At 42.7% G+C, this 26,619-nt stretch overlaps 1 protein-coding gene across 1 annotated transcript in view; it reads right to left on the bottom strand.

Moving 5' to 3' along the window:
- Nucleotides 1-26,619, bottom strand: part of LOC148038558 (putative clathrin assembly protein At4g25940) — a 59,426-nt gene that overhangs the window by 22,575 nt on the left and 10,232 nt on the right. Inside the window, exons 3-5 of the mRNA XM_087673508.1 lie at nucleotides 3,745-3,842; nucleotides 3,139-3,280; nucleotides 2,952-3,055 (exon numbers count right to left, since the gene is read on the bottom strand). Coding sequence (XP_087529634.1) covers nucleotides 2,952-3,055; nucleotides 3,139-3,280; nucleotides 3,745-3,842 — 344 coding nt within the window. The remainder of the gene's footprint in view (nucleotides 1-2,951; nucleotides 3,056-3,138; nucleotides 3,281-3,744; nucleotides 3,843-26,619) is intronic.

Here is a 26,619-nt window from a genome sequence, read left to right on the forward strand (position 1 = left end):
AGAGAGGGATCATCTCCTTTTTCTTCAGTTTCAAAGGAGGACCCTACTACTCTCGAAGTTCTTCGCACACCATCTTTTACTTCTGAGGTTTGGCTCTCTTTCAAGTAGTTTTACCTCCACTGAAACCGGACATCTAGAGAATCTATCTTCGATCAAGGCCCTTGGATTTTTAGTAACAACTTTATGGCTAGGCCTTCATATTTCTTCCAGTATGGTGTTACGAGTAATGGAGCTAGTGGCTTCTCACCATAGGTTGTGTTTCAACTTCTACTACTCATACAATCTCCTGACTATCTTCACAAGTCTCCTTTAAGATGGCATTCTCAGATTACAGGGTGGAACTTCTTCTCTTCGCCTCACTCCTTTGTGCTCTTTTTTTGGAGCTTGAGAGGGGATGTTGAGAAACCACATCATTCCGTACACTTTCTCTTTTTCATTTCCATTTTTTGTTTCCATTTTCAACTCAAAAAAGGTGTTCTAGGGCCGTTCGAGAGTCAAAGTGCTGCTTGAGAGATCTCCATGGGCAAGACTTGAGATTATTTGTGCTTATACATTCAGCACCTCCCATTCATTATCACCACTTCACACTTCTTTCACTCACTTCATGAGATCATCATCTCTCTCTCTCTCTCTCCTCTCCTTCCATCATTTTCATCAGGCACCCTATCTCCTCAGCATCACGTTTGCGTTTGGAGCGGATCCTGCTGGCATCAACTTCTCCACCCTGGCAACAACTGATCTCAGCCTAGCGTCAGGATCCCTAGCTTGGCAACAACTTCCGCCATCTTGGCGTCACCTACCACACATTTGGCATCATCCACATAGTCCCTTGATGTGCATTTGCAACCTCTGGACTTGTAGCTTGAACCCCTCTTCTCCACCTGGTGTCACATCCAACAGTTGGCGTCAGCTCATCAGGCTTGCATTTGCAAACTCAGAGGATCCTCACCCTTAGACACCAATCTCCCTGCTTCATGAGACACCTTATCATTCCTACATTTGCACACTCAGAGGCTTCTTCAGTAGTGTCCTTGCTCAAGGGCATCTTTCGTGCTACAACACCCTTGTATTAGATTCACTTCATTACTTCATTCATTCATATGAGTTTCTCTTCTCTTCTCAATGTTTACCATATACACTCTGTGTTTCTCCCCGCAAACCCTATTGCCTCTCTACTTGTTAAGTGGTTTCTTGACAGCCACCTAATCAGCCAAGATAAGGATGTTGTCTCTGAACTCTAATTGGAGTCATTGACTCAACTCTGCTCGCCTCAATATTGATCCTAGAGGCACGGCACCCTAAGGCTCTCTTCCTCTCTCAAACCATTGTATCAACATTCAGCATGAGTCATATGAGAATTAATCAGTACTGCTTAACTCTTCTTCATCTCTGTTCCTAAGTTATTTGACAAAGTGTTTGCTATACACATTGTCCCCCCTACAAACACTACCATTTCTCAATATCTCCTTCTACACTATTGAGAAAGCCCAAACTAGACAGGATCTTCACTTACCGCGTACCCAGCACTCTACTTTGCATAGCAGATCAAAATCTTCCCAAATCCTTCACGATTAGAGTAAAAGAAAAGCCACTGACAAGATAATGAATCTAACCTTTTGAAGTTGGCTAATCGCCTCTTATCCATTTGCCAAGTCCCAATGAACTTGGCATACTTGCCACTTAGTAGTTGTGTGATATACAGTTGGAACTAAGATGATGTCACCACATTCTCAACTTTCTCAAAATGATCCCGATCCCATCTAGACAGCAGAAATTACACTTTGGGTTCTCCAATATATTTTTGGAATATGTGATGAGTATGATATGTGCAAAAGAATCAACACATGCAATGTGTTTGTTTCTCATATATGATTAATTGACTATTATGAAAGTATGATATTTAGTAATTATGTTTATTGGTTGCTTATTATTTTACAATAATGTTTTATCATGTTAGCTCTTGCTAAAAATAGGGTAAGGTGCAAAAGGTTAACCTAAATATACTAGAACATGAAAACTTAAAATTTTTCTTGTTTTATAAAGTGCATATAGATTCCTTGCAAGTCGCCACATTTAAAAACCTAAAAGGCACCGATAGTAAACTTGTGTAAAGCAGAGTCACCATCTCTCTTTGAGTTAGTTCGCTTGTTTTGTCACACTCTGTGAGCTGCTTTTGCAAAGCACACTTAAGAATGGCCACAAAGTATACACTATATTACTTCACATATGCTGCTGTAACTGCAGGACACCATCAAATCCTTCATTTCAAGTGCAGAGGCAATTACAGAGAACCATATTGCAAGTCTGCCAAATATCTCACATGGATATCAGCACAATGAGTTCGGCACCTTTAGTCTTTCCCTTCACCATCATTATAATGGTAGGACACCTATGGGTATCGAAATATCAAGGGAAGCAACTTGCAAGTACCAGAATAATGATGGCATGCATTGGCATGATACAATAGTAAAATCCTTTAGATCCCCCAAAGATCCCCCTTCTGGAATTATTTGGTATCCATTGTAGTTGTAAATCTGCCATAACAAGGATTATCCAGTCTCCAACATATAAATAGACATCAGTCTTCATGATGAACAGTTATCATCCAACAGTGCCAAAAAGTTGGTCTTCATGACAAAGTCAAATTATTGTCCAACACTGCTGAAAGGTAATTGACAAATATATGATCCTTACAGTTTTAACACTTTGAGCTTTACATCGGTCATTGAAAAGCCTTTCTTTGCCATAGGCAACCACAAGATGATGAAATTTCATATTGTTTTTGCCTTTATAAACCATCAAACCACATCTTTATGAACTGTCAAACCATTTACTGCACAGGGAATGGAACTGCAGGAACCAGAATGTCGTGTCTTCTCTAAATGCAAGCTTGTATTGATAAGATCACATACAAACTTAAGAGGACTTCTTATGCAATCAATAATGAGCACCTGTATACGCTCTGCTTCAACATCATATCTAAGAATACGGTAACACTCCAAGCGTTCCTCCAAATACAAAGCATAAGTCCTCACCCATGCAGAGTAATCCCAAGCTACAACACAAATCAAATCTATCAGCACAGGGGACACCCGTCCTGTTGAAGAGTTGCAAAACCTTAAAAGACTTGAGATTCACCGTTGGGACTTGAATCATCTTTAAAATTGGAAAGGTTTAGAATGTGTCCACGACTGTGTGTATAACCACTGATCTCATCCCTAAAGGTTGGATCACCTTCCCTTAAGATTCTGTGAACCACAATCAAAGCTTTTAAAGCAACCTGCAGCATTCAACAATCATAGATGAGATCAACAAACCAATGATGAAAATGCAATGCAAACAAACATTTTTGAAATGATGAGATTTTAATACATGGTATCATATTTATTATCCAAGAGCTGTACAAGAAGATCAAAACAAATTATGTATAGTGAGTCCAGCTTTAAATTGTTAGTAGAACATTAACTGAAAACCCAACTCGTCATCAGAAATTTAAAAATCCAAAATGTTGTCAAGGCAAACACTTTGATAGATTGTCTGAAACTTCAAAAGATTACCAATCAATATTTCATTATAGTACACACACACACATGTATCTATAGACATATACATGTATATGCATATACATACATACATATCTATATACATATAAATATGTACATGTATGCATGTGCACATGCGCGCGCATGCACAATGTATGTATGTAAAATAAGCTTTACAGTGAAAACCACGACAATAACTTACTGTCCAGTTGTGTGTCTTTGCAAGACGTCTGGCAAGAGCTTGCAAGCAGTAAGCAACATCCACGCGTGGCCTGGAAGCTGATGTTGCAGCAAATATGACTGCAAAGTACCAAAGATGGTCAGAATTCTCCCTCCATCCTTGTATCATGTCACAAAGATCCCAGCCTCTCTCTCTCTCTTTTTCTTTTTCGTAATCCTCTCTCTCTCTCTCTCTCTCTCTCTCAAACCAAAAAAAAAAAAAGAGCTGGTATGTTAAGTACAATAATACATGAACCTCATTACAGGAGGAGATTTCACTAGACATCAGACAGGTGAGGATGCTCTTTTGACGCCTAGTGCAAAGGAAGAAGTGTGAGCAGGCTTGAGTTAGAGATTTACCGCCTATTCTTGAAGCAGAACAGTAAAAATGCTAGAGCTTTTTATGATGTACTAGGACAGCCACATGTCACACCCACTGATGCCTAGGCCAGCTGATAGGGCTGAGAGAAAATGATTGCTAGTCTGAGCTCTAGTTAGGGTTTTTGGCAGTGAAGTCAAGTGAAGAAAAGAGCAAGTGTGTGCATGTGTGTAAAGTGTCCATTAAAATTTCTATCCCAATCAAAAACGATAATTTTTGGAAGGCCCTACAATCAGTATACATTTTCTATAAACAATCTAGCCAATCCTGAAGGTTTAAAATTTTATGAAGTTGGAATAAACCTAGCTATTCTGCTCAATCTGTTCATAATTACCCATGAAATCATAACCCCTCTCAGTCCTAGGTAATCAAACAATGAAATCCACGGAGATACTCTCCCATTTTCATAAAGGAAGGGTGGAGAAATCCACCCATATTTAATCATTCAGCTTTGTTGACCTAGCACTTATTACAAATGACTATATAGTCCAAGATGTCCTTAAAAATTCGAAGCCAATAAATTAACTCTTAACAGGACTATAAGTCTTTTAACTCCTAGGTGTCCGCACGAGAACTATCATGACACTCATAGAGTACTTGATGCCAAAATGATATTTTAGGACACGTACTCTACTTTTATAGAGTAAATATCCATCTCTATGGCAAAATTTTCACTTAAATGCCTTTTGAAAATCCCTCGATGTTCCTTTGTACAAAAAAATGGCCATTACATAAAAAGACAAGGGCAATTAAATGAGATGGAAACCAAATGGGCAACAAAGATTTCTTAAGAAAAAAACCATATAACGTCTTCATGGGTGAAGGCCCTTTCTAAACCCAACCTTCCTCCTCAGATAGGGTGCCAAATAACCTGATAAGCACTAATTATAGAAAGCACAAAATTCATGCAAACTGAAACGCACACTTTACCACTTTAATCTTGGACATTGGACACCCTATTGACCACAAAACTAGTGCTTCTTGTAGTATTTCTTTATCTTATATTGCAAATGGAAGGAGTACAACTGAGATCCTTTCATCTCTTCTACTAATCCAAGTGCCTCTTGCTGTGAAAACTAACCAACAAGACTCAAAACAAATTTGCTCCTTGGTTTGCTTGGGAATTGGCCTTCACCTTGCTCCTTGAAAGACAAATTCACCCCCAAATCTGATATTAGTTGGTTGGCCTTTTGAATCTCCCTAAAATTCGAGGGAATTCAAGACCTAGGCTCTCGATTCTAAGAGTGCATCCCGAGGTGGCTGTCAAACCCTAATTTCTGCCTGCAAATTAGGGTTTACAACAGAGATTAACTAAAATCTCTTCCTCTGATGGCTCAAATTGTTGGAAAACGCTGAGATAACTTGAGAGATGGTTAGGGGATGAGAAAGAATCCTGTAGAGAGCGAAATTTCAAAGTTTCATCGCGAGAAACGGTGAAATGCTATTGCTGCCCTTCTCAAACAACCATGGAAGCTGTCATCTATAACTTAGGACCGCCAAAAAGATTGCTACCTCCTCCTATATGCTGTCATCTGTACCATAAGGACCTTCGACTGTTGTCACCTGCTCTTAGAGTGCTCCAAGCTGCTGTCACATGTGTGGAACTAATCCCTAGTGGATGCAAATCACATCAGCAACCTCTCCTTGCTTTCTAACAGTCTCCTCATGTAACCAATCTATGACTCACATAAAGCGGTAGTTCCTTCAATTAACATATGGTCTTTACACACACACACACATAAAAACAGAGACCTCGCTCCCTCGCTCAACACCAGATTGGCCCAGAAGACCAGCGCCCCTCTTAGTATTTCTTTATCAATTTGGAAATTTACAAAAATGATAATTTTCCAAAATGCATAACCTGTGAACAGTTGATTTTCATCTCTTATGAGTAGATCCTAGCTGCATAAGAATAGTATAGCATGTCCAGATCAACATCCCTTTTAGGAAAGCATTTTTTATGAGATCAAAACTCAAAGATTCCTGTGCAGAATTGCAATCTGCAGATCTTTGAATTCGCTATTCTTAATGTCTAGCATGTCCAAAATTCACTCTTCTTACTATCCAACATGTGACCAAAACTCGATGATTCTTGTGCAGAATTACAGTCTGCAGATCTCTGAAGTCGCTGTTTTTACTGTCCAGAATTCACTGTTCCTACTGTCTAGCACACTGTTCTTACTTCGATGGAATCAGCCCATCATGAAAGCATTTCCTCCGAGAATAGAGAGACAGTTGATCAAAGGGAGTAAGCTCTACCTCCATACTTGAGTCAGAGACGTAGAAGTACTCTCCATGGCTGATTTTCTTGCAGCAATCTGCCCTCAGCTCCTCAAAACTTCATTCTCCCATCTCCTTATGCCTATTACGTTTCTTTAAAATGCTCTCTCTCTCTCTCTCTCTCTCTCTCTCTCTCTCTCTCTCTCTCTCTCTCTCTCTCATTTGTGCCACATGTCATACATATAACAATTTTCCCGTGTAAACCTTCTGGTCTAAATTTCTCCATGATCGGTGCAAAATTTGACCTCTGCACACCAGAGAATTAAACTTGGTGCAAAAACGAAGATAATGACGCGAACAAATTTTGGGATCCAAAAATAGTAACTCCCTAAATTTTAGGATTGTGACCCCTACATTCCTCAAGTTGTTCTGAGTAACTTTTACCATTGTGACCACATCAAAAAGTTTAATTGGCTCAGTTACAGTGACTTTTATTCCATGAGCATTCTCACGTATGCATCTTCTGTCTTGGCCAAGCTCATTGTTTTGCACCATCTTCAGTGGCTAAACACACAGTCCCAAACTACTAGCATTCTATTCTTCAATGCCCGTTTAATATGGAACCGGTCCTAAGGCTCAGACAAACCATTAGTCCAATTTGTCCCAATGGCTGCCTCTTCTAGCCATACAAAGATCCTGGCTTATTCCAAGAGAACTCTGGGAGTAAGAAGCAACAACAACAAAAGAAAAGAAAAATAAATATTTATATAAGTAAATAAGAAAAGCAATTGTAAAAAGTATCACCACCTGGTGACACCTCTCTCGCAATGGTTGATATAGACTTCCACCAGTCCCTAAAAACGTTTTTCCCTGTTGCATGGACAAGCTTTACCAAGTAGCAGCCTTCTAATCCTATTTTCCACCATTATCCAGTTTATTAAATAAATTTTTAGAATATCAATTCTAAAAATTAATTTAATAATTATTCTAGTGATCAAAAAATCAATTTCACCAATCAATAATTAAATTGGCTAGACCAATTTGTCTTCCAAGTATCCCTGAGCAATCATTGACCCTTAGACTGGCATTAATTAATTAATTAATGCCTAGTCTCTAATGTCACCATCGACATTAGTTTCTAATAAATTGGTCTAGGTCCAAATCAGACACCAAGTACTGCCTAGTACCTGTCAGGCATAACCTATTTGCCTTTGGCACCAACTGATATCTCGGGGTCTTAGGTCCCAAACTGTGAAATAATTGACTTGCATCCCACATGAGCAAGTGACATTAGCACATTTGATTAACTTTTAATTAAACGATTAGCAAAGCAATAAAATTTCACGTTCTCCTAATACTTTCATTTGGATCTCCTTGTTCAATGGTCTCCTATGCTTTGGAATATGTATAATCAATCTAATATTTTTCTCTAATGGATACAAATAGGACACCACAATGATGGTAAAATTCAAACGGTTAATTATAGGCATGCCCTTTATGCATCCCCTTTGCGTAGCATTTGTATACCATATTTCACTTTACCTCATTGAGAGGAGCATTATTAGCTTCCATTGCCCATCTTAGTATCCTAAGCAACTATTATACCCCTTGTAACATTCACTTTGACCTCATGATACCCTCTAGATTGACATTCTTGATGCTTGTTTTATACATTGGCTTTACTTTTGTACGACCCAATGAGCCAAACCATATATCAAAAATATATATATATATATATACAAGAAAAGAAAACAAGAAAGCTCAGTATCATAGGAGTATTCCATTGCCTTTGCAATCATTGCAAGCCCATAGTAGCCCTTTGTGGCACCCTTGGTCCAATGTCTTCATTTGACTAGGGGTCTCAAGTGGATCACATGGGCAACTCAAAATAAAATATCCATTGCCTCTATAGTGTTCTTAGGCCCCTAGGTAATCCTGAGTGACACCCTTGTTTCAATGTCTCAGTCTCTTTGTGAAATCTTTCAGGTTGAAGGATGTTAAGCCACCTAGAAATCACCATTGCTTGATCATATCTTTCTATCTTTCCTTTGGCTCTTAAAATAGTCCCAAAAATTTTAATATATTAGATGCAAGAATCTAGAATATTGTAGGACAATTCACTCAAAAAGTTCTATAAAGGGAATAATTATCATTCTACTTTTACTTTTTATACTCTCTTTGCATGCCAACTTTCCCTTATCTCATCATCATCATCAAGAGGTGTTGTCACCAACTACCATTGCCATCCCTTGGAGTGGCATCACCATCATTGGGAGGATTGTTAGTACAATTGTCATCTCCCATGGGCTAATGTCATCATTACTACTCCTGACATAACCATCCAACTAATGATGTCATTGACCTCAACTATGTTTCTTCATTAGACTTTTGTTGCCCACGTCGATAACTACATTTTGGCCCTACTTGTTGCCATATGCTTCCAATCTACTAGATTTGGTGTCTATAGCCATTGTGAGTGCTAGTCATCATCCCTTGAATGCTAGTCATCATCCCTGGAGACTCTCCCTTGACGTCGAACTGCCCATTATCAAAGTTGCTTCTGTGTTCTACAGTTTTGCACATCTCCACAGCCTCCACATCCCAAAAATTGTTGTTTCAGTTCCTCATCTTGCATAGCTAGCTAGCATTCATTTTCATCAACCAGCATTGAGCTTGGTGGTTTTATGCACTAGGGATCCATTCTAGAAGACAACAGTCTCTTAGTCCACTCTGTGAATATATGCAAGGGTTTGCACAGCTCAAACACAAAATGTACGAATACGACTGAAACACAATAAGTCAAAAAGTAACACAATAAATGCAAACACAAAATGCAAAAACACAAATACAAAAAAAAAAAAACTCTGAAGTAAGTGAATCAATGTTGTAAATGAATAAGAGAACATACAAAATGCTCAGAGGTAGAGCTGTCCAACAACTAGCAACTCTCATGGGAGTGGGCTGAGGGAGGTGTCAATGTGTGTCGTCCACCGAAGACAAATCGAAATTACAATAAACGCTAGTCAAAGTAAAGGATGATGCAAAAAAGTGTTGAAAACACAAAAACCACATGTTGTAGATACAAACGCAAATCACGCCCATAATAGAAATGGAAGGGCAGCAAATTGAAAACCAATACATAGTACTCTCTTGGGCTGGAACTAGTAAAGACAGCAATGTAACCTCTTGAAGATAATGTTTCTAAGGCTGAAACTAGTAAATGCAGCAATGTAACCGCCTGAAGATAATGGCAATTCATCACCGGCAATTGGAAAGTTGGACAACATTTGTAGACCATGTAGTACCAATCGCTAGGGACTAGATAGCTATTGAAAGATGAAAGATGGTTGATTGGCGAAAACTTGAAAGACAAGGATTGACTGAATTGTGGGCAGCCCGTCTATTTATAGCAAAAGGATCCTCCCAAATTAGAGTTTTGCATTTGGAACTGCCCACAGTTTAATGAAACTTTTGGAAATTTACATGTTTTGGGGCAATTTGTAGACCATGTAGTACCAATCACTAAGAACTGGACAACTAATAAAATAGGGCTGATGGCTGAAACTTGCAGACCGCCCGTTGTTTAATGAAACTTTTGGTAATTTGCATGTTTTGGGACTATTTTAAAGAGCTAAACAATTTGTAATGCATTTTTAGCTCGACACCCTCTCTCAAGCCTAAAACTAAAACCAAGCGTGAGAGTGCGCAATGGAAAGAGGAAAGTAAACACGGAGAGAAGAAGACAAAGAGAGAACGCATGAGAGAGAAGGAACAATGTGACTACAATGGCTAAAGGTACAAGGTTGCAACAGTCAGCCCCAACACGCAGCTCTACACATCAATGTGGGCGCTAGACGGTGACAGGGGCATGAGAGAATGAGGAGGGTTGGCTGATCATGAAGGACCAATGATGGATAATGAATAATGAAAGTGGGAGGGTAGGCCACCTATACATAAGCGAAAAAGAGGGAAAACCCTAAATGTGGTCAAACCCCTAAAAAGTATCCAAAGTGCACAAAAAGAAATGCACTAATGTGCTCTCCATCTAAAGTGTCTAAAACACATAAAATGAGAGAAAAATACAATGTTACAGCTCCTAATGTCCTCATCTAACTCAAACTGAGAGGCAAGAGATGACCACACTAGACACACGACTACTAACATCCCCTCTCAGATCTTGGATGTAGCAGAAGGCCAAAGGAGATGCAAATCCAAGGGTGGTAAGAAGAATGCCAATGCCGATGTAGTCCGTCAATGAAGAAAGCCAGCCAAGGAGCAAAACACCCTTTCCATAGAAAAATGTGATCAAACGGAAGGCCACCAAAGGGCAAAGGAAACGGAGAGGCCTCCAATGGATCATTCTTCAAAACTCTAGTCGAGGATAGGTGAGCCAAGCCTCTAATCTAACTATGAGGCAGCAAGGAACTAACAAAGGTGCCTTAAGCTACATAGAAACAACAAGGACCAAGGACCAAGCAGCAGGGAATGGTGACTCATGACAAAGAAAAGGGATTGCTACATAAAAGAAAGGCCCAAAGTAGATTGGAAACCCTAAAACAACTCCTCACGATCCTAGGAAGCCTCCTCTGAAACACAAAGGGCCAAGAAATCCACAACTACATCACCAATATCATCCCCCTTTGAAAGGTATGGGAGGTACAAGGGAATCAGTACAGGAGACGGTGGGGGATGGGATGGAACCTATGGTATAAAGGATGCGTGATCAAGAATGAGTGTGGCAATAGAAAGCTACCTTGGCGAGCCCTACACAATGGAAGGGGAATGGGGCATAGATAGCCCCATATCTTGCCAACCTGTCACAAAAGTGGCTCCTACAGAAGAATCCTCAACAAGACAGCTTGCTCGATGAAGACAACACGAGTCCAAGTCTAAGAAGGCCATGAACTAAGAGGAGAAAAACCGAAGTCAAGAACAAGTAGGGCCTCAAAAATGGAGCTTGATGGACAGGCAGACAATAGAGGCAAGATGCCAATACCACTAATAGGGATTGAAGAAATGTCACCAGTAGTGACAATACCCTCTAGTAGACGGAGAACTTGTAACAAATCACTCGGGGAGTCATAGGACTTGATGCACCACTAGTAATGAGTCAAGGCTGCTCAAAAGACAAGACAATCAAAGAAGGCTCCTCCACCTCATAAATGTGTAGAAACACTAACTTAGTGGGAATAGCGGGTGATGAAGTAGAGGTAGATAAAGGCTCTGAATTAGATCCACCCTTTTCTCCTGGACAAAGGTGAGCGTATATTCTCCAGCACTTCTCCTTTGGGTGTGAGGTCTTCCCACAATGAGAACATGTGGGATATCCTCTACACTTCCCCACAAAAGCGGTATCATAGCCAAAAGATGATTCCAACTTATGCTTCTTCCCTATCTTTTGCTTGGCTTGTCTTGTACCTCTACATAAAACCACATAAGCACCGCCATGTGCACGGATCCACAAAAATCTCTCACTGTGACATGCATCCTGCTCAAGCACCAATGGAACTAGCTCCTTCCAAATGAGAGTCTCCCGGCTACGAGAAGTGAGAAGACTAGTCTAGAACATACCATATATCGGTGATGGAAGATGTGAGAGAAGTGTCACAACTAGGTCCTCCGAAGAAATGTGTGTACCAAGGAATCAAAGCTCATCCTAAATCTCCTCGATCCTATGGAAGTGATCCCTCATCATAGGGGATTCTGCGAAAGAAAGCTTTCAACGTATGGATCTTGTACCAAGGAATGCAAGCTCATCTTGAATCTCCTCCATTCTGTGGATGTGATCCCTCATCATAGCAGATGTGAGAGAAGTATCACAGCTAGCTTCTCCCAAGAAATGTTTGTGCCAAGGAATGAAAGCTCATCCGAGTCTCCTCCATCCTATGGATGCGATCCCTCATCATAGGGGAATCTCCTCCGAATCTTTGCAACTGTACAAACACATCAAACATGCATGAGCACAAAATCTATACATCTCAATAAGAGAAAAGAGCGGCCTTTGGCATTCAACCAATCCCATAAAGCTACTGAATCTATGATCACACCATCATGAGGAGCCATGGTAGGTCGGGGTATAGGGACTATGACAAAATGCCAAAGGTCATAATCGTCAAGGAGGCACTCAATGCAGCACAACCATAGAGAATAGTTCGTCCCATCTAGCTTGTCAAATGCACAGAGAGAGAGAGAGAGAGAGAGAGAGAGTAGGACTAGCACCTACTCAAGAGATGCCATCAATGCCAATCGGAGACTAGAAGCCTCGGAAGAATATAGCAAAAAAGAGTAATAAGATAGTGGTTGGTGTGAATGATCCCAAACCACACAATCCCCTATAGCGTACACATCTCCCATAGATATCCTTCAATAAAGTACCTACAAGAAAACAAAAGAAGATGCTACCACTGGAATAAAGATGACCAATAAGAGGTATCTTCAAGATGATCGAGATCTGTTGGGCCATGATACAGAAGAAAACTGACTAAGACAAGGTAGATGAGGAGTATCTGATGCCAAAGGAAACACACAATGCCAAGCAGAGAGAAGGAGCAATAAATGCAAAGAAAAATAGGGCTTCAACCTGGAAACACAACCAATCTAGGGGCCGGTATAGAACCAAGAGTGCCCGAAAGTCAAGTCTCTGCAATAAATGCAAATCTGCCCTAATGTGGGCCTGTACCAAAGACCACCCAACACCAAAAAGAAGTCATCCTGGTCAGCAAAGACCAATCAACATGAGAACACAACAAAGAAAAAAGTATGTCTACCTATAAACAAGTCGTTGAGTAGAAAACTAATGCCGCCCAACCTACAAATGTGCCACCCAAGAGGACTAATGACCTGCCTGTACAAAAACGCAGGTAATGCAGGGCCTAGTTCTGCAGCACGTGTGCCAGAGGCTGCCTGCAAATAGCGTAGGTCTGTTTTGGTGTCACCTAACCAATAGAATGGCCACCCACCTTGTTTGATGACCCCACCCAAGTGTAGTAATGGTGCCACCCAACATAGTAGAGGCTGTCAAGAGCAACAAAACGCAAATCTACCTTGGTAAACATAGCCTAAAAAAAGACTCGAAACAAGCTGCCTTGCCCTACTTGACTCAAGGTAGAGAACTATCAGCCAACAACACGAGAGGTGTGTGATGATGTAGGCAGTCTACTAGACAACAAAAACGCGGATATTGCAACAATCCCATGGTGGGAGAGATAGCAACAGCCTGTCACATAGTACCAGATGCTGAAAACGTAGGCTGATGAGGTGCTATGATGACGTAGTAGATGGAGACCTCCAAACAGCAAGGCAATGCTAGAGATGGGACCCCTAGGGCTGGATGGTGATGAGCTGCAATAGATGATGACTAGACAACATATGGTAGGTGGCTAATGGCTGAAATCTACGTGGTAGAGTGAGGAACCTACACAAAAGAATAAAGATTAAATGGGACAATCTATCTATTTATAGATGTGGATGGAACCTCCCAAATGAGGGTTTCACAAAAACTCTATCAAACCCAGCACCGTTTTTGCGTTTTTCATGAAATAAGCATGTTTAAGACTATTTAAGAGGCTAATCAGCATGTAAAGCATTTTTTAGCTCAATACTCTCTCTCAGGCCCAAAACAAGGCTAGAAAGGAAGGCCAACCCAGTTTTGCCCAAGGCGTCCCATCCCAAAGCAACTAGGGCATCGAACAAAGGGTACACAATCAAGACTACAGAGGTGATGGTTATCCTATTGGCCTATCGAGACTACAAAGTGTTAGAATTTGCCTATTCTATGGGCAACGCCCAATGTAATTTGTGTGGTGTGGACACTTATTAAGGTGTCAATGTAAGGTGTGTACACCTAGTGTCTTAGAAACTTAAAGTAGTGACACTAGGCTTTAGAGTAAAATAAATCTAACTCTAGTTAGTTGGTGGAAGGCTGATTAGGCCAACCCTTGACCTAAACATAAGTTGTACTTTCACTCTATCTTTCATTCTAGCAAGTACACTACTTTTTTTGCTTCAGCTCACTCTCTTGCTATCATTGTCTCTCCTCTCTCTCTTCATAGCTGGCTGCCATTTTCCAACATTTGGTATCAGAGCAGCTCATACGCGCACATTCCGTTCAGCCACCATCAGCCAGTGCCATCCCGCCCAAGGTCCTACTGCTGCCAGCTTGGTTCTCAGCCCAAGGAAGAGTTTTCAGCTGCTGTGAGGTGCTGCTGAAGTGGAGGAGGAGCTGTAGCTGAGCCGTCTCTTGTCTACTTCAGATCTGTCCAGTTCAGCCATCAGCTCCAAATCTGTCCATTTGCTCCAGCTCAGTCATCTACTCCAGATCTGCTGTTTTCAGCTCCGCCCGCCATTTTCTCAGCTCTACCCATCGTTTTCTCTGTCCTGCCCACCAATTACTGCAAATCCTAAAAAGTGCAAAAACACTAATTTTCAGATTTGGGGTTTTCTCAAAATTTCTGGAATTTCTAGTCTATTTCAGCCATCTCTTCTCGAATCTCAGCTCGTGCTGCCCAAAAATTTGGGGCTTTTGCTAATTTTTACTCCCGGAGTTCGAATGGACAACCAATTCGAAGAAATTTCTCAATTTCTTGGACATTCCCACCAAAAATTTGGGGCTTTTGCCCGACTGGAGGCCCTTTGCGCAAATTGTTACCAAACTCATAGACATTGCATAATTTCTTCCACATTGGCTTAAGAAAATTTGGGGCTTTTCAGTTTTTTGGATTGGACATGCATCACGACAGATTTCAGCTACTGTTCACTGCTAACACACATCCCAAGGCGACTGTAAGGTACAAATTTCTTCAATTTCTTTGAAGTTTTAGAAAGAAATTTGGGGCTTTTGCCCGACACGCACTCCAAGGCAAGTAACAAGCAATGCAACAACATTTAATTGCTGTTACAGTCAAATTGGGTAGAGAATTTTGGGAAAATTCAATAAATTTTGGTAAGAATCAACATTAAGTTGCTGTATTTTGTACTTTTGTGGGCACACATTTCGAGGCAGGTGTGGTACAGTAGTATAGTGCTGTAATTTATTGGCTGAGTGCTGATTTGGGTGGCATTGTGCACACTTTGGCATTTGAGTGATAGTTTGGTACTTGTTTCTTAATCCTGTGGGGGATTTTGGTACTCTAAGGAGTATACTCTATACTTCAGTATTGAAGTATTTGGCTGTAGATTTTTGTCTATCATTGACAACATGGCACGTCAAGGTAATAATAATCAGAGCAACATCCTTGGTGTCCTCACTCAGGAGGACAAACTTGATGGCTCAAACTACCCACTGTGAAGTTTTATGGTCCATAACCTTCTTATGGCGAAGGACCTATGGAACTATGTTACAGGTGATTTGTAGCAACTAGGAGGTCTCGCACCTCGGACACCTCAACGTAACACTAGAGGACAGGTTGCTCGTGTTGTTGGTGATGGTATTGGTACTGCTACTGCTGCTGCCCCTCCTCTCCCTCCTACCAAGGATCAGAGGAAATGGGACTCAAAATATGTACATGCACTTTCTTTGATTGCCTTGTCCGTAAAAAGGGCAATTATTCCGCACATTCGGTCTTGTAAGACCTCAAAATCAACATGGGATGTACTTGAGCATATGTTTGCAGCACGCAATGAGGCCAGGATAGAGTTGGCCAATGTGACCATGGACGAAGGTGATAGCATGACAGAGCACCTTACTCACATACAGGATTTGTGTGAGCGGCTACTCAATGTTGATGAGGTCATTCAAGATGTTGAATTGGTAAACATCACATTGAACTCTCTTCCAAAGTCATATCTTGGTTTCCACACCTCTTCATGATGTCGTTGTGGTGATTGTTGGGGGGGGGGGGGGGGGGGAGGCCAAGCAGCAGCCCCTTACATTTGTGGAGTTGAAAGGCCTCTTGCTGCAAGAGGAACAGACTCCAAAGAATGTTGCGTTCAGGTGATAGGGCTATGCTTTCCAAGTTCAAAGGCAAAGAAAAAGTCAACCAAAATATAAAAAATCAGCAAAAGGGTGATACTAGACAGCCATCAAATAAGGTTGTCCAAGACACAAAAGACTAAAAAGAAGGGAAAATGCCATTATTGCAAGAAGCCCGGTCACTATATCAATGAATGCAGAAAGAGATTGGCCAAAGAGAAGAAAAAGAACTCCGGTTTGACTGTCCAAGAAACATCAGCTAGCAAATCTACTGATGATAATACTTCAACCAACTTTATAGAGGAGAACTATGCATTTCTCACAAGCAATTATGATTCTTCAATGGCTGATTCAGCATTTAATGCTGCTAAAACGCAACAAACATGGTATTTTGACAGTGGAGCGTCAAAGCACATCACTTCCAAGAAGTGTTTGTTTATCTCTTTGCATTCAGTCCCTGTTGGGAAACGTGTTACATGTGCGAACAACAGTTATGATGTATGTGGCATTGGGACAGTCACTATTACTACTGCTGCAAATGGTTGTGATTTCATGCTTCTACATGTCTTGTTTGTATCTGGCATTACAAAGAACTTGTTATCTATCTCTACTTTTAATAAGCATGGCTTTCATGTCATCTTTGAGGATGACAAATGCATTGTTAGAGACAGAGAGATGGATTATGCACTTAGGCTGTCCGGCACGCTGCATAAGGGTCTATTTTTGTTGGATACATATGACAGATGGTCTCATGATGCTTTAGCAATCACTACTCTTTCGCCCGCTATGCAAAATCCGGAGCTATGGCATGCCTGCTATGGACACGTGAGCTTTGGGAGTTTGATGACCCTTCAGAGATATCATATGGTAGATGCATTGCCTCCAGTGGGTGGAAACTCCACCTCCTCATGCATGTGAGGGATGTATTTTGGGCAAGATGCATAGGTTTGCCTTCAAAAAGGATAGTGCAATGCATGTTGTCCGAAGCAAGAAACCCAAAGTAGACTACTTTTGGGTGTTTGGTTGCATAGCCTATGCACATGTTCCAAAAGAGCTTCGTGGGAAGCTTGATGACAAGGCTATAAAATGCATATTTATTGGCTACAGTTCAGAGAGCAAGGGCTATCGCTTGTGTAACCCACGCACAAATAAATTCTTTGTCAGTAGGGATGTCCTATTTGCTGAAAATGTTGCATTTTCACATGATCAGTTTCAAATGCCAGCCACCCATGACATTGGTGATGTCTTTGAGGGTCTTTTGCCACTTACTTTAGAGTCTGTGCCTGCTGTAAATGGCAGGACTGACTTAATACAGCAAGCTATTGCTACACTATATGCTCCGGGACAGCAGGGTATGGATGATGGTTTGCCACATGCAGTGGAAGAAGTAGTACAGCATGAAAGAGTTGCTGTAAATGCAGCCAAAACAGCCCCACAATGGCTGTTACAAACTCTCCACGAGAGTAAAATGGATACTCCTATACCTCAACGCACTAAAAGGGCTGCCAGAAATGCAGCAAATGATGCAAGGGGGGGCACATTTGATTGATTTTACAGAAGTAGATGATTGTGATGAGCATGTGTTTATGAGCTCACTATTGGATGATGATGAGCCTACTTCCTTGGACGAAGCTCAGTAAGATGTACATTGGATGCAAGCCATGCAGGATGAGTTAGACTCTATTGCCACTAACTCTACATGGGATCTTGTGGATTTACCACCTGGCAAGAAGGCCATTGGCGCAAAATGGGTTTTTAAACTCAAACGTTGACAGGTACAAAGCAAGGTTGGTAGCGAAAGGCTATGCACAGAAGAAGAACATAGATTATAAAGAAACTTTGCTCCTACATTCCGTATGAGTACGGCGAGATGTATGATTGCTATGGCTGCAAATTATGGCTGGAAAGTACATCAGTTGGACATTAAGACAACGTTCTTGAATGGAGATTTGCACGAGGATGTTTATGTGTCACAACCTCCAAGGTTTGTGGTTAAAGGGAAAGAGCACATGGTATGCAAGCTGCATAAAGCTCTTTATGGTCTCATGGTACTCCAAAATTGATGCTTATTTAGCTAGCAAAGGGTTCAAAAATAGTCCAACTACTCCCACTATACATTAAGAATGAGAGGGGGGACTTGTTGATAATCATTCTTTATGTAGATGACATGCTACTCATTGGACCTACAGAAAAAAAATTTGCAGATTTTAAGGCTGAATTAAAACATGCGTTTGTTGTCAAATATGGGCTGCCTACACTATTATTTGGGGATTCAATTCCCAAAATAAGTATGGTATCATGATATCACAGTCACAATATGTGGATAAGCTATTATATAGGTTTAGTATGCAAGATTGCAAACCTATGTGCACTCCTATGGAGCCAGGCTTAAAGCTGTTGTCTATGCATGATGGTGAAGAGATGTCTGATGTTGCAATTTACAGCCAGGCTGTTGGCTATCTTATTTATCTTTGCAACACACGCCCTGACATTCAGTATGCAATATCTCAAGTGAGCAAGTATATGCATAGCCCACGGACCATACATTGGCAAGCTGTTGAGCGGATCTTCAGATATTTGCAAGGTACTCAGTCACATGCATTATTATTTCCTAAGGGAAAGACTTGCACTTACAGGCTTACAGTGATTCAGATTGGGCTGGTGATGCACACACTAGGCAATCTACTAGTGGACACTTTCTTTCTAGGCCGTTCACGCATTTTGTGGCTAAGCAAGAAACAGCCTACAGTGGCTACCGTGTCTTGTGAGGCTGAGTACAAGGCAGCCTTCAAGGCAACAGTCGAATGTGTATGGTTGCACAGATTATTGGTTAATCTACATTTACCATTGGAGGGTCCTACACCCATTCTTTCTGATACTCAGAGTGCTATTGCAGTAGCACGAAATCCTATGTTTCATGCTCGCACGAAACACAGAGGTGCATTACCATTATATCAAAGAGAGATGCTATGTAGGAGAGATCAGCTTGATGTATGTACCCACATAGAAAAATGTTGCAAACATTTTCACCAAGGCACTACCACACGAGAAGTTTGAGGCTTTTTAAAAGTCCTTAAACTTGTTACCCGTTGGTGATTGATCATCCTTGTACTTCATCACATTGGCATTGCACGAGGGTGTTAGAATTTGCCGATTCTATGGGCAGCGCCCAATGTAATTTGTGTGGTGTGGACACTTATTAAGTGTCAATGTAAGGTGTGTACACCTAGTGTCTTAGAAACTTAAAGTAGTGACATTGGGTCCTAGAGTAAAATAGACCTAGCTCTAGTTAGTTGGTGGAAGGTTGGTTAGGTCAACCCTTGACCTAAACATAAGTTGTACTTTCACTCTATCTTTCATTCTAGCAAGTACACTACTTTTTTTGCTTTAGCTCACTCTCTTGCTGTCATTGTCTCGCCTCTCTCTCTCCATAGCTGGCTGCCATTTTCCAACACAAAGGTGATGGTTATCCTACCAAGGGAGTCCAAGTAATCACCCCCAAAGAGGACACAACATCAAACAAAAGGTGCTCGTTGACTGTCCAATGCCTACAAAGGCAAATAAAACCACAATGAACCTTTCTTTTTAAATAAAAGAGGTATTGAGAGAGAATTTGCAGCCAATTAAGTAATTGTACCATATGAGAGAATGAGAAGGGATGTTTAGGTCCAACCCATCACAAAACAAACAAGCTACCCATCCACTCGAGGGTGTCAATAACGAGGAAAGGGTGATAAAGGAATGCTCATGTCATGTACAAACTACCAGTGGAAACAACTTAGGATCCATCCAGTGGTGCTCTACACAATGAGTATGTTGGATGCTATGAAATTTTCATGCAACGCGTGCCACTTGGACAATGTTCCTCACAAGAAAATTATTCACTTGCCCAAGTGTCCTTTACAAAGATGATGAAATCATGCAATGCAAAAGGAGAAGATACAACAAGGGGGGAAAGGCCGATATCAAAGACAAATGCCGAAACCAATAGAATACCAAGAAGGGAAGCAATTCCCTCTCAACCTTGGATGTCGATACCAAAAGAGGAAGAGAAGCCAAATGTCGGTCTTTGTGAGGTGTTGAGCACCATGATGTGAGAAAGCAACCCAATTGGAAGAACAAGGGCGAAGTCACCGCCACGATAGCATCAAGAGAGATGTTACACGATCCACCTCGAGAGGGTAAGCCTCCATGGCACATACTTGGAGAATATCAAAACTCCTAGAATTATGAAACCATCGATGGAATGGCGCCCATCCCAAGTCTCCAACCCATAGAACTAGTGCAAACTTGCATGTTAGCCCTATACTGAAAACAAAACCCTACAAAAGAGATGAAGATCTACAAGCACAAAGGTTAGTAGTGAAATGCTCCAAAAAACAAAACAAAATTGAAATGAAATGCTAACCGAAAGAACAATGTAATAATGCCAATGTGTATGTGTCAAAGAGTAAATATAGCAGAAGACTTAAGAATGAAAATCTAAGGACAAAATCCTATGGGCCCGACTCAAAAGCCAAACACCTAAAAGTGCAAAAATGGAGCTAATCTAAGGATGTGGCCACCATCCCATATGCTGACTAGCAGGTCTCTACTAATGAAATGCCTGACAAGGTGGTCAGGTAGTCCTAGATGGAAGTGAATGTGATGTAGATGTGTAAAGTGCAATGGCATCATAACTCGCAAACCAATCAACCAGCCTCTCAAGGGTAGTGAAAGAGACTATATGCCGAGGTTGTTTGCGTGCCACATGTCTAGTAGCTACGGGGGCCAAAGAAATAGATGGGGCAGCAGCAGGAGGCATAGCCCCGCTGGACTATCCAACAAGAATGGAGGCACTTGCAATAATCTGTTAAGGATTCTTAGGAGGAAGACCCTAGGTCTTGATACGACATTCCTCATCTACATGACCCAATCTCTAGCAGTGTGTGCAAAACCTATTTTTCTTAGAAAGTTGCTACCAAATGGGTTTGGTTTGAGGAAGAGGCATCACCCTTTGATTGACTTGCCTTTGCATCTTGCAAGTTCTAGCCACTATCGGTTTTCCCTCTTGAAGAAGAGACAACCGATCCCTTTTGCTTTGAGTAGGACTATGTGGAGACTTTCTTATGGACTTGGGATTGTGCAACCTTGCATAATGCAAGAATTGGCACTCAAAACTCGTTGAAATTTGGCAATCTAGGTAGTAAGATAATGTGTAGGATAAAATGGAAGTATTTTTCACAACTTGTTCAAGAAGAACATGACCTGATCATCGCCTCACTTTGGGAAGCCAGTAGTGGCAAACTCCACAAGTAACTGCCGATGTTCGGCCAACTTGACTTTCAAATCATCCCCTTTCTAAATGGAAAACTCCTGAAGCTTGAAATCAAGATTGATACGCCAAGTGCAATCTCGCACGACATAGTGGTTGATGAGATGACTCCAATGCTCAAATGCGAGAAGAAAATTATGTAACTAAGAGTGAAACTCTAGAAGCAAACCCTACGTTAACTCAACATTGGCTGTAGCATTGCGAACTCTCCATTGATGAATGTGATCAAGGTAAACTAATCGAGGGTACGGCATACACTCACCAACAACGAGGTCCCAAAGTCCTTATCCATTAAAATGAGTCTTATTCGTAAATGCATTCTTGGTTGTTGCAACAGGAGAGGCAATGGTCAAATAAGATGGATAGGGTGGGTAGAATCGGAAAATGGAGTACACTTGGGACTTGGTTTCAACGTGCCCACCATGCATACATGAAGTGTGCACAATGGATCCGAAGGTGGACATGGGTGGAAAGTGTAATGACGTTGTTGAGAAACCCTTCACCAGCAATTTGCGTTTTTGCGTTTCTGCATTTTGCATTTAGGGTTTGCAGCCCCAAAAAGGGGCACCATCCTAGACTAACTATGCCTATTTATAGGCCACTCTCTCATTCATTCCTCACAACTGATTCATTCAGTCCGTCACCTCTTTTCTCTAGCCTCTCCACTACCCTCACACCCCTTCAAGAGGACACTGCGGTTCGTGGTTCGTGGTTGTCTTCATCATCTTCCTTGTGCTGCGGCATCCTTGTGTTAGAGATCACAGCCAGGCAAGAGGCTGGTGCAGTCGGACAGTGTGCAGTCGGACTGCCACGTGGCAGTCCAACCCATTGCAGGCAATCGGCGCAGCCGACAGGGTATTTCTGGCGCCCTATTTTCTGGCAGATTCTGGCTATAAATTGCCGACATTCCCAGCAGTCTCCGGCACTTCTCTGCTCGCAGATTACAGACCACTGACACGCGCAGATTCTGTCTCTATTCGCAGATTTCAGACAGGAGACAGTGCAGACTGCAGCGGACTTCGAGGTGAACAGCAGGTTGCATCGTCGAGGTGGAGACACGCAGTCCAGCGCACTGCGCCCGTGTATATATCTGCATATCTTTGTATTCAGCACACTTTATACAGCAGATCTTCATCTTCCACTGTCTTTTTCTCTCTCCTCTCTCTGCGTTCTCTCTCTCTCAGTCCTACGCTTCCGCACCGTTGCACTCTGACATGGTATCAAAGCAGTGTTAGAGGGCTGACTGAGCGCAAAATCAACCTGAAGAGGAGTTTCCATCACGACACAAATTTGCGTTTTTTGCGTTTAAGGGCAGACAGGAGGGCTGCACCTTGGAACAAGGCTGAAACGAGTGTGGGCGTGCAGGAAAGGAGTCTAGGTGGTGGATTTGCTGCTGTTTACTGCTGTTTGACGCGGAGGAAGTTTGAGTTTTCAGCCTACAAGTGCAGGTTTTGCTTTTTCATCGCCTCCGGCAGGTGAAGAAAGTTCAAGACGCGGAAGAGCCTTAGCAGGCTGAGTTTTCCCAATCAGAGGGGGCTGCTTTTGCGTTTGTGAAGGTATTACAAGTGAAGATGTCTACAGAGATTGACTTGGAGTTCCAGTCGATTATGGACCGGAAGGTGCCTGTCTAACCGGCTCTTCCTGCAGATCAGAAGCTCGACGGCAACAACTACCGCATTTGGCGCGTCATGATGTTGGCCATCCTTGAGTCCTATGATTTGGCGTAGCTGGTACAGGAGGAGATCGACCGGCCTTCGATAAGAGATGAGTCCAAACTCTCTTCCGATGCTCGTGCGGAGTTGGCCAAGGCTCAGTCTCATTGGGACAAACTGAATGCCAGGATTCGTTCCTTTCTCTTTCTATCATGTACTACAGCCGTGATCGCTCACATCGAGCACTTGACGGTGGCTCGGGAGATATGGCTGGAGCTTGATCAGATGTACAATCGGATGACCCTTATGAAGCGGGTTTCTTTGGAGGTACAGATGTGGACCTTGTCCGTAAATAAGTCTTCTTCACTGCGGGAGCACATTAACAAGCTAAGGCAGCTTCAGATGCAGGTTCAGAATGCGGGGAAGCCGATTTCCTCCGAAGACATGGCGATCACACTTTTGTCCCAGTTGCCGCCACGATTCGGTACATTTTACTCTGCTCTTATTGCTTCGGGGCGCGAGTCTACTCTTCGGTGGGAAGAGTTGGTTCCTATGGTCTTGGACCAAGAGGAACAGTTAAAGGGACAGAATGCTTCCAAGTCGGAGGCATTGACAGGTCAAGCCTCTCAGAAGAAGGGGAAGGACCAAAAGAAGAAGAAGGGGGATAACAAGTCCAAGAAGGACAAGGAGAAGGACAAGGACAAAGACTCCACATGCCATATTTGTGGAAAGATTGGCCATTGGAAGAAGGATTGCCCTGACAAAGACAAGGACACCAACAAGAAGAACACCAAGGATTCTAGAGTGGTGGCTGCACCCTCATCAGCTGCATTTCTTCATCTAGCTCTCATTGAGGACGCTTCACCAAATGCTTCTGATGCTGCGATGACGGCTCCCCAGGCTCGAGAGTGGATCGTTGATAGTGGTGCCTCACGGCACATGACTCCTTCATCAGATGGTGTTGCCCAATTGCGACCCTCGCGTGGGCAGATTCTCATTGGAGACAGCTCTTCAGTATCTATTGCAGGTCGGGGTAAGATGCAGCTTATTCTCGATGGACGAGGTGGTACCCATATCTCAGAGGTTTTGCATGTACCAGGCTTAGGATACCATCTCCTTTCAGTTCATAAGATTTGCTCCCTTGGCCTTTTGGTGGAGTTTGACAGTACTACGGTGCAAGTCCTTGATCGTGGATCGAGGAAGGTTCTCTCATCTGGATATGAGGAGAACGGCATTTATAAACTGAAGTCTTCCACCGCCCTCTCTACTCTTCTTCTTACCTCTCAGTCACAGTCAGAACTATGGCATGCTCGGTTTGGTCACCTGAACTATGATTATCTTCGAAGGGCGTCACGTGGACGGCTTGTTCGAGGGTTGCTGGATATAGTGGTGAGCCAGCAGCCATGTGTCTCCTGCATTCGGGGGAAGCAGCATAGGGATGCCATTCCCCACACAACTTCACGGCGGTCTACTTCACCGATGGAGCTTGTATCTACGGATCTATGTGGCCCTATGAGGAATGAGTCCTTACGTGGGAGCTCGTACTTCATGCTGATCGTGGATGACTACAGCAGGATGACATGGGCCTACTTTTTGGCATTAAAGTCAGAAGCTTTCTCACACTTCAAGGATTGGCTTCTCTTTGAGGAGAACCGACCGGGCCGGAAGTTAAAGACCTTGTGCTCCGACAAGGGCGGTGAATTTGTTTCTAATGATTTTGCTCGGTTTTGTGCAGATAAAGAAATTCACCAGGAGTTTGCCAATACCAACACTCCTCAAGAAAATGGCATTCTTGAACGGAAAAACCGCAGTGTGATCGAGATGGCGCGCACCATGATGGAGCACCGACAGACCCCTCAGGTTCTGTGGGCCGAGGCCGTGGCTACTGCAATCCACATCCTTAATCGATCCCCTACTTCGGCCATGGAAGGGATGACCCCGTTTGAGGCTTATTTTGGGACGAAGCCAGATGTTTCTTACTTCCGGGTCTTTGGGTGTGATGCCTATGTTCACATTCCCAAGGCTCACCGTGATAAATTTGAAGCAGCTTCCCGAAAACAGGTATTTATTGGCTACAGCTCCCAGTCCCAAGGCTACCAATTGTATGATCCCGTCAAGCGGGATGTGTACACTAACCGCGATATGCGGTTTGTGGAGGTTCCGGCTACATCAACGGGTGAGGAGCATCCCGTTCTTGGAGATCCAAGGGAGAGTTGGGCTCCTTCTACAGTTCCACTGAAGCCCGTGCCTTTTGATTATGATTCTGTTTCCGACACAGAGTCTACTGCACCACCGGTCACCTCAGAGGAGTTACCACCGGTGGATATTCCAGAGTCCTCTGCTGATGGCGAGAGACGAGGGGAGGTTCGGCCTCCTCCTCGCTAGGCCCGTGACACACTCCGTGATTCAGGGATCGAGGGGGTTCCTGTGGAGTGGGGACCGCAAGATGGTCCGCGGCGGTCACGGCGGCACCAGGCACATTCTACGGAGCTTATTTGCTCTAACTATTGTTTGATGACCCGTGTTATGCAGGATCGAGAGCCCACCTCCGTGAAGGAGGCTTTACAGTCCGCACCATGGAAGAAAGCTATGGAAGCCGAGTTGGAGGCTATTGAGAGAAATGGCACTTGGTCACTCGTGCCCCGCCTCCCGAACAAAAAGGTGATTGGCATCAAGTGGGTCTTCAAGACCAAATACCTTAGCGACGGTTCTTTGGATAAGCACAAGGCTCGCCTTGTTGCTAAAGGTTTTGCACAGCGCCCAGGGATTGACTGTCATGATACTTTTGCCCCCACACCTTGTATGGCGACCATTAGAGCTGTTCTTGCTTTGGCTGGCCATAGGAGATGGCCTGTTTACCAGTTGGATGTGAAGTCGGCCTTCCTCAATGGTGATTTGAAGGAGAAGATCTATGTAAAGCAGCCTTCTGGCTTTGGATCTTCAAATGGAAAAGTATACAGGTTGAAGAAGGCCTTGTATGGCCTCAAGCAAGCTCCGAGGGCATGGAACGAGAAGATTGATTCGTTCCTCCAGTCTCAGTTGGGATATCGGCGTTCCAAGGCCGATCCGCAGCTTTATATTCACACTTCCGAGGATGGTTGTGTGCTTTTTGTCTTATATGTTGATGATTTGATTGTCACAAGTGATGGTGCACAGCAGGTCCAAGAGACGAAGTCAGCTTTCCATAGGACGTTCAAAATGACGGACTTGGGTCTACTCCATTTCTTTTTGGGCCATGAGATTTATCAGTCTAAGAGGGGGATCTTCATCTCTCAACAGAGTGCCAAGCAATAACCATATGGAACTTGAACACCATGCTTAGTGCAAGCATAAGGAAAGCTTTGTATCTTTGTGTACCAAGAGATCTTGGAATACCAACTCAA

Source organism: Lygodium microphyllum, chromosome 3 (assembly GCF_053477565.2).
Source record: "Lygodium microphyllum isolate KBCC chromosome 3, Lygodium_microphyllum_v1.1.10, whole genome shotgun sequence".
Taxonomy (NCBI): domain Eukaryota; kingdom Viridiplantae; phylum Streptophyta; class Polypodiopsida; order Schizaeales; family Lygodiaceae; genus Lygodium; species Lygodium microphyllum.